This window comes from Pelodiscus sinensis, chromosome 1 (assembly GCF_049634645.1).
Source record: "Pelodiscus sinensis isolate JC-2024 chromosome 1, ASM4963464v1, whole genome shotgun sequence".
Classification (NCBI taxonomy): Eukaryota; Metazoa; Chordata; order Testudines; family Trionychidae; genus Pelodiscus; species Pelodiscus sinensis.
This window is the reverse complement of record NC_134711.1, coordinates 331,420,852-331,434,991: the sequence shown is the minus strand read 5'-3', so window position 1 is coordinate 331,434,991 and position 14,140 is coordinate 331,420,852. Positions and strand designations below refer to the sequence as shown.

Sequence of the window (14,140 nt, the reverse complement as noted above, 5' to 3'; positions counted from 1 at the left end):
ATCGAGCCTCCATGTACCCATGTACTATTTCCTCTGCATGCTGGCTGTCACCGACCTGGTCCTCTCTACAACCATCTTGCCCAAAATGCTGAGCATCTTCTGGTTCAATGCCAAGGAGATCGATTTCAGTGCCTGCCTCACCCAGCTCTATATCTTTCACTTTTTCTCAGCAACAGAGTCTGGGATCTTCGTGGCCATGGCTGTGGATCGCTTCGTGGCCATTTGCCATCCCCTGAGACATTCCACCATCCTGACAAACCCCGTGGTGAGTAAGATCTGCTTGGCCGTGGTGCTGCGCGGTGGCTTGATCACACTTCCCATGCTCCTCCTTGCAAGACAGTGGTCATATTGCAGAACCAACATCATCCCCCAGCCTTACTGTGTTCATATGGCCGTGGTGGGGCTGGCCTGTGGTGACATCCGCCCCAGTAGTTACTACGGCCTCTTTGTGCTACTCTGTATGAGAGGCCTGGATGTGATTTTTATTCTTATATCCTACACCCAGATCCTCAGGGCCATCGTCAGCCTTCCCACCAAGGATGCTCGGCTCAAGACTTTTGGGACCTGCATCTCCCACCTCTGTTCCATTTCAGTGTTTTACATCCCAGGTCTCTTCTTCTCCCTCATATCTCGATTTGATCCAAAGAGGCCTCACCCTCTCCATGATCTCATTAATCACATGTACTACATGATGCCCCCCATGCTCAACCCCATCATCTACGGCGTTAGGACCAAACAGATCCGGGACAGGCTGCTGCAGCTGTTTAATCATAAAGGCTCCTGAGGTTTTCTCCTGGGGTTCTGGCTCACAGACCAAGGTCTATTCAGAGCTGGCTGGTGACATGGTGCTGGGCCCTCTTCACTGAATCACCTACTGGCCCAACAGAGAGTTATTAAATCCTCTCCTGATTGTACTTTGCTCTGTCACTGAGAAGGTCTGGTGAATTGGTTTGAGTACAGCTCATTAATTCAGAGTGTTTTCCACCTTTCCACTTTCTGGTAACAGAACCCATGAGGAACGGAGTCTTCCCTGCCTATTCCCACAAACAAAAGCCTCCAGCCACACTTTTTGCTCCAAGATAACTTAGTGGTTTGAGCATTGGCCTGCTAAATCTAGGGTTAAGAGTTCAATCCTTGCAGAGGCCATTTGGGGCAAAAGAATTTTGGGGATGGTGTGACGGCGCGTTGGGGGTCCCTTGTCTCCTGCACCCCGAAATGGCACAAACAGACTCCACCAGCCAGTAGAATTGAGGGTGGTTTATTGCTCCTCCAGGATACAGCATAGCACAGATGGAATCTGGTCACAGAGCTGGGCTAGGATGCCTCAGGCCCCTTTGAGATGGGGGAGATTGGGCCCCTAAACTCCAGCCCCTTTCCCTAGGTTGTCTCCTCCATGCTCCCAGCCAGCAACTAACCAACACTCTTCCAGCCCTGCCCCCCCAGCCCGGGCAGCATCCACCTTCCTTTGTTCCTCTCCATGGGGGGTGTCTGGCAATACCGGTTGAGAGGTCCCTTTGCATAGTGACTCATCCTGTTGGGTCGTGGTACCCACGGCAGCCAGTGCGGGTTACCCCAGAGCCAGCAGCATAGAAACCAGCCAGGTACCCCCACTACGGCACAGATGGTACTTGGTCCTGCTGTGAAGGCAGGGTGCTGAACTTGATGACCTCTCAAGGTACCTTCCAGTTCTAGGAGATAGGCAATCTCCATTAACTTTTTAAATTTATTTAGATCCCTGCCATTTCTCCCTGCATCCCTCAAGTTCCCACCTCTGTTCTGACACTTTCCCCAAAGCCTCAGGTCTCACTCACCCGTCTCCTCCCCTTCTCCCACCACTCGCTGCCACAGACTGACAAGGAGCCTGTTGTGAGGACACATCTTGGGTTACCAGGCCAGGCAGGTGGTGGGCGGGGGGGCTGGGAGGCAGCACGATTTGTCTCTAGATGCCACTGGAGAGGGGCTGGCTTTGCTAACAAGCATGGTGTGTGGTGTAACAGAGATTGTGGCTTTTGTGCATCTTGTTCACTGGCCCACGTGAAGGCTGCAGTATTCTAGCTTGAGTGGGATTGTCTGTCTGACAGGTTTGCAGCCTTTCAGTGGATTTTCATTACCGAGAATAGAACTGTGTCTGGTACACAGAGGTCTGCACTCCAAACTGCCATTGCTGGTCTACGCTCCCTTGCTGAACTCTCATGTGCAAATTTCAACTTTTCACCCATCTCTGCATCCCTGCTTTCATTGTTTGTTCTTTCATTTTTCAAATATCCCGTTTTCAGCCAGAATCCATTTCTGGGGGGAGACAACTCATGCTCCTTACTGGACACACACTGGGTACATTTTTATAAAAGCACCTTGTTCTGTTGCAGTCCATTTCATCCAGCTCTGCATCCCTGGTTCGATCGTTTGTTGTTGTTTTTTTCAACTATCCTGTTTTCAGCCACAAATCCATTTCTGGTGGGGGGGTGGGGGGAGCGACAACGATGCAACTTACTCGACTGACACCTGGTACAGTTTTATAAAAGCACCTTATTCTGCTACAGTCCAAGTATTCCTCGTATTTAAAATTCTCATATTTAAAATGTTTATATATATTTGTATTTTTGATTGTTTGTTCTTGTAAGCCGCCTTGAATATTTTAAATAGAAAGGTGGGGTAAAATATTTAAATAAATAATTCCTCCTGACAATGATGACTAATAAATCCAAAATAGAGCAGTTCTCATCTGTCCACTGAAAGCCAGGCCGGCACAGCTGAGAAGAAAACCAGTGGGAACTGTGGATGAAGCATAGTAGGGAACTACTTAAAAGAAACACACATTTTGTTTCTGGATTCAATGTGAGTTTAAAATCCCACCAGAGGCCCTGTTAAATATCCTACTCCGGCCTGACCCCAGCTGGGCTGTGAAGAAGTGGGTCTCTCCCTCTGTGCTGGCAGCAGAGTCCCTATTGCCCAGGGTGGCATCTGGGACACTGAGGAGTAAGGAGGCAGAAATGTTCCTGGTTCATGGAGTTTGTGGGGGACTCTGGCGTCCCCACCTCCCTAGTTCCTGTGAATATGGGGGTTTCTCTCCCACACCAGCAGCCACCCTTCAAACTGGGAAGCCCGGGTATCTCTCACCCTCCTGGGCACGGAGCCAGCAGCAGAGTCTCCAGAATTTGAGGAGGAACCTGGCATCCCGACCACATACGAAAGCAAAAGAGCACCAGGCATGGGGCCAGCAGCTGGGATCCTGGCCAGGGGGCGGGGACACTGAGGCAGAAGAGCCCCAGGGACACAGCGGCTGGTAGCTGGAACTCAGCACACAGGGCAGCAACGGGTTCCGCAGCCACTGGGGCAGAGAGAAGAGGGCCTGGTGTACAGGGCCATTCCCACATCAACAATTACTGCGATGTCGTCTCCCTTCTCCACTGTGACAGCCACCGTGCTGGGAAGGAGGGCTAGGTCTCTTCCCCTCTCCCCCAACCTCATGGCCCTGATGTCTAGTCTTAACCCAAAGACTTTCAACAGGTTTTTCTCCAGTTTAATATTTCAGCTTTCAAAATGTACCCTGTGTTCTTACATATGATGCAACTTCTTCACTGTTTCTCCTCCACTTGTGCTTCTTGAATGGTTTATACACATCCATGAGAGTGCTCCAGTCCCGTGAGTTACCCCATCCAGTCTCCGTTATTCCAATCATATCACTGTACTTTCTGCTACGACTTCCATTTCCTCCTGTTTGTTTCCCAGGCTTCTTATATTCATATAGAATATATGATTTAGTTGGAATTGGAATATATGATTTAGTTGGGTTGATTTAGTTGGAATTGGTCCTGCCTAGAGCAGGGGGCTGGACTTGATGACCTTCTGAGGTCTCTTCCAGTTCTATGATTCTATGATTCTATAAGCAGGCATCAAAGATAACAAACCGATTGCCCTATTTTCTCAGTGTAAATCGGGAGATTTCCTCTGTTATTCTCTTCTCCTTTGTTTCCTCCCAAGGTATGTCTAGACTACATGCCTCTGTCGACAAAGTCATGTGAAATAGGCTACCCGACATAGTCAATGAAGTGGAGATTTAAATATCCCTGGCTTCATTAAAATAAAAATGGCTGCCACGCTGTGCCGGCTCAACTGATTGTCGGCACAGAGCAGCAGTCAAGACGTGGATCGGTTGACAAGGGAAGCCTCTTTCAACTGATCCCTTATGCCTTGTGAAACGAGGTTTACAGGTCGGTCGACAAAGGCTTCTCTTGTCGACCAGTCCACGTCTTGACTGCTGCTCTGTGCCCACAATCAGCCGAGCTGGCAGAGCGTGGCGGCCATTTTTATTTTAATGAAGCCAGGGATATTTAAATTCCCACTTCATTGACTATGTCGGGTAGCCTATTTTACATGCCTCCGTCGACAGAGGCTCGTAGTCTAGACATAGCCCCAGAGTCCCACTTCCCTGCTTATCTCAGAGCTTAGGCCACCATTCTCTGGAGAGCTTAGTTGAAAGCCTCCTTGCAAGGTTAGCAAGCCGGCATGTGAAGATGCTCTTCCCTCTCTATATTAGGTGGATCCCCTCTCTTCCTAGCAATCCTTGCTCCTGGAACAACATCCCAGGATCAAAGAATCCAAAGCTCTCTTTCCGACACCACCTGTAAAACCAGGCATGTACCTCCACAATTTGATGGTCTTTACCTGGGCCATTTCCTTCAACAAAGAGGATGGATGTGGACATGCCTTGTGTCTCAAACACTATTATCCTTCCTCCCAGAGCCACACAGTCTGCAGTGACTTACTAAAGGCCATTCTTGACAGTATCATTGGTGCCCAGATGGAGTAGTAAGAGGCAGGAGTCCCATGACTTGATCAGCCTCAGCAGACACCGTCACCATCCGAATTCTAGCTTGGGTGCAACACCTGGTAGAAACTGGACCTCTTGTCCTTTTGACATCTCTTCCATAGTATCAAGACCAGCTTGTACTTTCTCCAGGTGAATTCACTTCTCTCCCCTAGGAGAAAGGAAAAGAATGTCACACCCTGTGTAGGTCACAACTCCTGACTGCACACTATCCAGATTGCCCTCTTTCTATGATCCTCTTCAGATGTTGTATTTACAGCTTACAGAAATATGAAAGGCATAAAAAACTCAGTGTGAGCTCCCCCACCTCCGAGGCACACCGCCCAGGCAAACTCCCTCTTTTTGTCTGGCATTTGATAACTGGCTTCTTTTTTATAAAGCGGGTGGCTCAGAGCAGTTGGCCGGTATCAAAGCTTTCCCTTGAATCAACCACTCAGGGCCCATCTGGAACAAAGCCCCCCAATCCACACTTTTCAAACAAAGACACAGTCAGAGAGTCACACTTCCAGCCAACAAACACATGGTCAAACGGCTCCACAACCAGCTCCAGTCAAACAATTGTCACAGCCGACAGATGACTGGAGAGTCACCTCACCAGCACACAACACAGCCTCCCCATAGTTGGGGCTACTGTTTGCTTGCTGCTCAGCCTTGAATACAGGCCTTCGCATACAACATTTACTGCCTGCCCTTACTGGAGTCCTGGGGCTCAAAGCTGACCTCTGCTCAGTCCTGACAAAGGGCTTGTACTCAGAGACTTTTTCTCTTCTTTCAGGCTAGACACCCTCCCTGGCTAATGTTTTGCTCAAACGGCTGCCCATACTCACAGGTTTTGTGCTGCCTGCCTGTTCCCACACTGTGAGTGACCCCTAGCCATGTAGTGAGCTGGAGTGGCCTCCCATTTATGCAGAGGGCAGGGCCAGACAGAGGCATGGGCGAGCCGGGCAGCTGCCCAGAGTGCCAACCGATGGGGGGCGCCTTATGGCAGCTGTAAAGGGCGCGTGGTGTCCCTGGTAACTCCCTTACTAGGGTGATGGCCAGAGATGTAGAGTGGTGGTGTGGCCTCTCTCTGACCCAGAGTGGGAGTAATGTGGAACCTGCAAGCAAAATGAAAGATTTGATGGGAAAGTGGGAAATGTCAAAAGAGCTATGAGCTCTGAAGGAATATTGGCTCTTGCTGACCAGAAGCATTTCTTGAACATACCCAAACATGCTGTGGGGCAAAAAGGTGGCAGCTGTGGATGTGATGGCTCCTCTGGCTGATGGTTTGAAAAGACATAAAAATGTGTTGTGAATAAACCAGAAGGAGGGGTGGAGGTTAATCTTAATTGGAAGCCGGGTTCTGTTTTACCCCAGTCCCCTAATCCTTTGAATTCCATTGATCGCATTAGAAAAAAGAATTCCAGTGCTGGGAGGAAGCAGGTAGCTGAAGTAAATGTGGTGACCCTCCCGCCATCTACGCTGCCCAAAATATTGGGCATCTTCTGGTTCAGTTCCAGGGAAATCGATTTCAATGCCTGCCTCACTCAGCTCTATTTTTTCACTGTTTCTCGGTGATGGAGTCAAGAATCTTCGTGGCCATGGCGTTGGATCACTACGTGGCCATCTGCCCTCCCCTGAAACATTCCACCATCCAGACAAACCCCGTGGTGGCCAAGGTCTGACTGGCCGTGGGGCTGCGTCATGGCTTCATCATACTGCCCTTTGTCCTCCTGGCAAGGCAGTGGTCATATTGTTGATTGAACATGGCCCCCCAGCCTTACTATGCATACATGGCCGTTGTGCAGTGGACCTGAAGCTATTACCGCACCAGTAATTACTACGACTTCTTTGTGCTATTCTGTGTTAATGGTTGCCAGAAAGACGACCAGGTGCCTCCTGGCATGCTGACACAGCCCCTGCCACTCGCCTTCTTGCTCTCTGGGGCTTCTCACCGCCCATCCTGCTGGGCCAGCTCCCTAATCTCCCCTAGCCAAGGCACAAAGCTGAGATCCCTGCCTCCTCGAGAAGCAGCACAGACTCTGAATCTCTTCAGGTCCAAGGCGAGTGCAGTTTAGGGCCCAGCTTCCTGGGATCCCCCTCCCCAACTGGGATCGGACCCCAAAGAATTAGGTAAACCCCCTTTTACAACGAAAGGGGGAATGTGCCCACTGATGGCTCCCCCCGGTAACAATCATTTACACTGGGTTTGGCAGAATATAAAAGTGATTTTATTAGGTACAAGCAGTCGGATTGAAGTGGTGATAAGTGAGAACAGGCAGAGCGAAGTAGGTTACAAATCAAAAGAAACCAAAATGCTTGGCTAATTCAACACTGAAACCTCAGCACAAACTTTTTCAAACTCGCCCTAAAACCTCTTATCCAGCCACCCTGAGGACTTTGGCTCCTTTCTTCAGGTATGGCCCAGTCAAAAGACCTAGACGCCTCCTTTTCTGTTCTTTTGAAAGATTTCCCTTATTGTATGGGGGTGTGTCTAGACTACAGAGTTTTGTCGACAAAAGTCTACTATACCTGCGTCTATACTACCGCTGAGTTCTGTCGACATAACGTCGACAGAACTCAGCAGTTTTGTCGACGCTGGTAAACCTCATTTTACGAGGCATAATGCCTTCTGTCTACAGAGTTCCGTCGACAGAAGGTGTTATTGCATGTAGGGTTGTGTCTAGACTACGGGGTTTTGTCGACAAAGTAGCTTGCTTTGTCGACAGAACTGAATGTAGTCTAGACGCTCTTTGTCGACAGAAGCTTAGTCGACAGTATCTGTCGACAAAACTTCTGTCGACAAAACCCTGTAGTCTAGACGTACCCTGGGAGTCACCTGGCCACTTCCTGACAACACGGCTAAGCCTTAAGGAGAAAGGCTATTTGCGTATGATTGCCCAGACAATGAAGATCCACTTGGTGGCTTTCCATTTACACATTTAAGAAACATAAAGCATTCCCTACTCTATATGTGTAATTTTACACACCAGAATGATACACGCACCAATATAAGATAAACAGAACCAGCAGATTAAGACACGAAGATTGATGGGTTACATGAAATAATTTGCTCAAAGTGCCTTTGAATTTGGTATATTTATGGCCACATGTCACAAAGCATGGCGGGGGGTGGGGCATCACAGTACCCTAAGAAGGATAGAAATCTAGCTAGATGCTTGAGCTCAATGGTAATGTCCAGTTGGTAGCTGGTATCAATCAGAATGTGCCAGGTTTGGTCCTGGGTCTGGTTTTATTGCACATTGTTATTAATGATCTGGATGATGGGATAGTTTGCACCATCACCAAGTTCAAGCATGAAAGAGGCATAAGGATCTAGCACAAAAGGGTTTTTGTGCAAAATGGACATGTCCACATATTCACAACAAAATGAAAGTTGTTGTGCTGCAGTGGCAAAGGGGTGGAGCACCAGGCATGCAGCTAACTGCACTTGGAAAGTTGGTGCCTTTTTGCATAGAACTTGGTCTGAGAGCCGGGGCAAACGCTTTAGATCCATTTATGTGTAAAGACCCGGAGCAGCCTGTTCCGGATCTGTTTGGTCCTCACCCCATAGATGATGGGGTTTAGCATGGGAGGCACCAGGAGATACAAGTTGGCAAAGAGAATGTGGAAATAAATGGGCACATTCTGGCCAAAACGCTCAGTGAAAAAAGAGAAGAGACCTGGGATGTAAAAGGCTAAGATGACACAGAAGTGGGAGCCGCAGGTCCCAAAAGTCTTGAGCCGGGTGTCCTTTGTGGGCAGACTGAAGATGGTCCTGAGGATCTGAGTATAGGACACAGAGATAAAAAACACATCCAGACTGATCACACAGAATGTCACAAAGAGGCCGTAGTAACTACTGACACGGATGTCGGCGCAGGCCAGCTTGACAACGGCAATGTGCGCGCAGTAGGTATGGGCGATGATGTTGCTTCTGCAATATGGCCACTGCCTTGCCACGAAGGGGTAGGGAAATACGAGGAGGCTGCTGCGTAGCAACACGGCCAGGCCGATTTTGGTGACCACCTGGTTGGTGAGGATGGTGGAATGTCTCAGGGGTTCACAGATGGCCACGTAGCGATCCAAAGCCATGGCCACGAAGATCCCAGACTCCACTGCTAAGAAGGTGTGAATGAAGAACATCTGGGTGAGGCAGGCACTGAAATCGATCTCCCTGGAACTGAACCAGAAAATGCTCAGGGTTTTAGGCAGGATGGACGTGGATAGAACCAGGTCAGTGACGGCCAGCATGCAGAGGAAATAGTACATGGGCTCGTGAAGGCTTGGCTCTGTCTTCACGATGAAAAGGATGGTGAAGTTCCCCAAGATGGCCATGGCGTACATGGTGCAGAAGGGGATGGAGATCCAGACATGGGCTGCCTCTAGGCCAGGAATGCCCAGCAGGATGAAGGTGGAGGGTTTGGTAAAATTGGATATGTTGGCGTCTGACATGGAGCAGCGGAGGCGTCCAACTTTGAGGTATAACACTCTCTCCTGCGTATATTGTGCATTCCCCTGACTTCCTTTATGTGCCCGGCTCTAGGGAGATGGTTGCAGTAGAAATGCCTAAATGGAGAGACAATGTGAATATGAGACACTAAATGAACAGCTGGAGGCTGTGAAGGAGATTGGTTGCTCTTCACACACGGAGAAATGGCATTTTCATTAGTCAGAGAAAAGAATTCTGAACAACGGGCCTTGCTGATGCCAATTCCATCTTTGGTGGTGTCCATGTGCCAGCGACTCCCACATATCATAGTGTGGGAATCCTTAACGGGCACCAAGAGGAAACATGGATGTGGATATTGGTTATCCCTTGGGGTATGTCTAGACTACAGGGTTTTGTCGACAGATACTGTCGAGAAAGCTTCTGTCGACAAAGAGCGTCTAGACTACATCCAGTTCTGTCGACAAAGCCAGCTGCTTTTTCGACATAACATTGTGGACGCAAAGGACAGTGTAGATGCAATAATGCCTTCTATCGCCAGAACTCTGTTGATAAAAGGGGTTATGCCTCATAGAATGAGGTTTACATACGTCAACAAAACTCAAAGGCAGTGTGGACACAGGTATAGTTTTGTCGACAAAACCCTGTAGTCTAGACACACCATTGATGTTCCTCAATGAAATGAAACCCAGGCTAGAGAGTCCATGCTGTAGGAAGTTCCCCATTCACCCAGTTGCTCACAATTGTTCAGACACCCAAGATATAGGCTGGAGAATAATGTGCTCTGGATATGTGTTCTGTTTTGCTCACTCAGACTGTATAATGAATGGAGCAGATAGAAAAGGGATCTCTCTGAGACAGGATATGAGATTCCAGGAGGCTGCCACAAGTGGACAGAATGAAAAGTCTGTGAATGTTTAGTTTACAGAAGAGACAAATAAGGGAGTATACAATAGAGGAGAACAGGTTACATTAAAAAAAACGAAAAGAGAAGAGTACCTAACTGGAAATATCTTAAGACATCCAATGCTTCAAAAGTCTAAATCGCCCTGAGCTGAGGAAATAATCAGCAAAAATGACTGAGAAGAAAAGTTTAGACAGAGAAATGTGAATGAAAATTGAGAATTGTCAAAGAGATTATTTAATAGTTAAAAAAACAACATTCCGCTGTCAAGAAAGTGGACAATTTTGGCTAAAAACACAATTAGGTGTCAAAGTGTAGACAGCAGTTCTAGCAGGAAAGCAATACATAATGAATGGGAAAAAAATAAAAGATAGAGAGCGAGCAATACGAATTGAAAGTTATGAGAATTTATGGGGTACCCTAAAGATATCATTGAAAAATCCATGTTTGTCAATTCTAAGGATCCCAAAAAGACAAGTATTAAATATATTAAGAACAAAAGTAAATCTAAAAACAATTAAGCAAATTTCTCAATAGGGAAAGGAAACACATTAATGATTCAAAACATCTAGGTGTGTTCAAGAAATATTTTTATTATTTATGTGGAAAGAAACCATGTGAAGCACTCGTATCCTAGGCAGTAATGGAATACTTTCCAGTCCGTTCGAGGTGAAGAAGAGGGTTAAATAGCATTCATTTACAATCTTACAAAACAATCAGTAATGTCGTAGCACCTTAGAGACTAACGAAAATATATACATATATAGAGTCATGAGCTTTCATGGGCAAAACTCACTTATTTAGATGACTGGAGAAAAAAGGGGAAAAAAATCTCTATTTAAAGCAGAAAAAGAAGGGGGGGGGAGTACTGTCAGTAGTAGTGCCGGAGCTAAATGAGGCTAATTGAGTGCTCGGGAAGTGTCCCATACTAAGCTTTTGATGTCATTTAGGTATTGAATATTATGGGCCAAAGATGGGCAGAGTGGTTACAAAGAGGAAGGCATGTCAGGAGTTCAGCTTTCCAGGAGTGGACACGACTTATTCCAACAGCTGGTGGGATGGGTCCATGCAAACAAAACGCTTTAATGCAGCCAAATGTAAGGTGAGCCTGTGGGAACAGCCCCACAGCAGGGAAAGCGGAGACCCTGGAGAGAATTTAGCCGTCATCGTGGGCAAACGGCGCGTTGTGAGCTCCAGCGCCATGCTGAGGATGGAAGGTTCTGCTGGGATCCCTGGATGAATAAACAGCAGGGGAGTGAGTTGGAGCAGGGGAAGGATTTTACCGCTGCACCTTGCATTGGGGAGACCGACTGCAGCCAGCCCTGGGGTCCTTGTTTAAAAACAGGGAAGTTTAAAAACAGGAGTGGGTGGAGAACACCCTTTATTTAGAGTCATCCACTGGGCCAAACTCATCCCCGCTGACCAGGGCCCTGGGACGTTTAATGGCCGTGCAGAGGGGAAGGGAGCAGGGACCGATTCTCTCACCCACCACTCCTACCTTTCATGAGAGCAGCACAACACGGGTACCTGTAAGTTTGGAGACAGACCTGTCCTCCCTGGGAATCCCCCTTCGGTAGCTGACTGTGACACCTCTCTCTGCTCAGCATCTGCAGGAGCCCACACCGATAGCCGACACAGGAGTCTGCACCAATTGTAATATAGCTCCCTACAATCCCAGTGGGGTTTGCTCAGCCGCTAGGGGAGATGCTGGTATCTGAGTGTAAACATGCTGGGCACAAGACATCTGTACCCCTGTGTATTAGGAGTAAACAGTAATTACGGGGCCTTCCCAAAATGAGGGGAGAACTCCTGGGGTTCGGGCTGAGCCAAGGAGGAATTGGCTGTTCTATGCATCTGTGTGATATGTAACAATTGGAGTTAATTAATAAGAATCCAAACAAGATACCTGAGGGGAGACACAAGCACTTTCTGCAAATACAAAGGGCTGTTGCTAAGGTGTCAGAGATCAATGATTCTCATCAGGAACTATTATCCCGTGTAGTAACTTTCACTGAAAGATCTTCAAGACACCAACCAATGACATTGACCAAGACCATATCCCCATTATACAGATAAACTGTGGCACAGGGACACATGACTTGGCCAAAGTAATAGCAAGAACGGCAGACAGCATCCCGGAGTCCTGGCTTCCTTCCTGTAACCACGGTCTCTCCAGGAGTAACTGAGTACAAGAAAGGCGGAAAGAGACTCCTGGGCTACCTCTAGACTGGCATGATTTTCTGGAAATTCTTTTAACGGAAAAGTTTTCCGTTAAAAGCATTTTCGGAACAGAGCGTCTAGATTGGCACGGACACTTTTCCGCAAAAGCACTTTTTGCGGAAAAGCGTCCATGCTAATCTAGACGTGGTTTGCGCAAAAAAGCCCCGATCGCCATTTTCGCGATTGGGGCTTTTTTGCGGAAAACAAATCTGAGCTGTCTACACTGGCCCTTTTGAGCAAAAGCTTTGCGCAAACGGGACTTTTGCCCGAACAGGAGCAGCATAGTATTTCCGCAAGAAGTACTGATTTCTTACAGTAGGAAGTCAGTGCTTTTGCGGAAATTCAAGCAGCCAATGTAGACAGCTGGCAAGTTTTTCGGAAAAGCTGGCAAGTCTAGACACAGCCCTGGTGTATCAAGGAAATTACCTGGGTGGGTGTGGAGGACATCTCCAGGTGCAACCTGGAAGTGGATTATTGCTGAGTCCTCTGGCAAACCCACCTGGCTTCCTCTCACACTGTGAAGCTGTGACAAGCTACAGTCCTCTCCGGGTTGGGCACTTACACAGCCATACAACAGCAGGGACAAAACAAGTGCAGTTCAGTGAATGTTTTGGAAACTCGTGAACTAACAGTAGAGAGGTACCCCCACCTACGTTCACAGTGCTGAACAATCTTACTCTAGTCAGACACCTGAGCTGTCTCAGTTTATTACCCAGCTTGCCACCTCTGGGTATGTCGACACTACCACCCTAGTTCAAACTAGGGTGGTTAATGTAGGCATATGAACTTGCAAATGAAGCCCGGGATTTGAATTTCCCGGGCTTCATTTGCATGTTGCCGGGAGCCGCCATTTTTAAATGTCCGCTAGTGCGGACTCCGTACCCGCGGCTACACGCAGCACGAACTAGGTAGTTCAGATTAGGCTTCCTTTTCCGAACTACCTGTACACTCGGGATATGGTACTTTGAACGTCTATCGTCTTGCTTGATGTGTCATGATCGTCAATGGTTCGTCCGTAACGTGCTGGCTACACAGGAAGTCAAATACCTTGTGGGTGTTACCCAAGAGCTAACACATGTGACATATTGGCACATGGTCTCCATTCATAACGTTAGCCACAGAAAAGCCATGTACTTACATATGGGATATTCGTTTCTATTGACATCTCACAGGCCATACATCGTACGCCACTTATCATAATCCCATCACCATGGCCAACATGAGGTGTCTGGGTGTTGCTTTGGAGCAGAGAACATCACACCTGTCCCTTCAGTGTCCTGCAGGAATGTCAGTCACTGACTAATGTGGAGGTCGTGTGCTTCAGACTCTCTTGATTTTCACCATACACCTCCCCAATGTCGCAGTGCATCGTAATGTTACCCACAGGTGTCACTTGAGCTGACCACATGACCTTGCCAGTTCCGATGATTCATCGCAGGGGCTAGTGCTCATTTTCTGCCTAGAACATCCCCAGGTAGCTATAAGCTTCTTCTGTTGTCCATTGTGTTCGGTGATGGGCCATCAACTTCTATGGTCCATTTACAGTGCTGGCTAAAGTGGATGTGAGCTACCTTGTAGGAGTTACGACAGAAGCACATTTGAAATATAGGCGCCTAGTCAATTTTCATGATTTCAGATAGAGAGATGGGACATGCATACAGATAGGATAATCATATGGAGCCAACCCTCACTTTTTCCATGGAAACCTCATGTGATACACTTTGTACAAGTGTTGTTGCGACGGTGGGCTGCCAGCGTG

At 47.8% G+C, this 14,140-nt stretch overlaps 1 protein-coding gene across 1 annotated transcript; it reads right to left on the bottom strand.

The window, feature by feature from the left end:
• Positions 1 to 8,314: 8,314 nt before the first annotated feature.
• LOC142827403 (olfactory receptor 52E4-like) lies at positions 8,315 to 9,262 on the bottom strand. The gene has a single exon (XM_075922891.1). The coding sequence runs from the start codon at positions 9,260 to 9,262 to the stop codon at positions 8,315 to 8,317; it is 948 nt and encodes a 315-aa protein (XP_075779006.1).
• Positions 9,263 to 14,140: the final 4,878 nt, after the last annotated feature.

Bases quoted from the DNA above. Each gene is read 5' to 3' on its own strand.
- LOC142827403 (XM_075922891.1), bottom strand. From the start codon at position 9,262: ATGTCAGACGCCAACATATCCAATTTTACCAAACCCTCCACCTTCATC.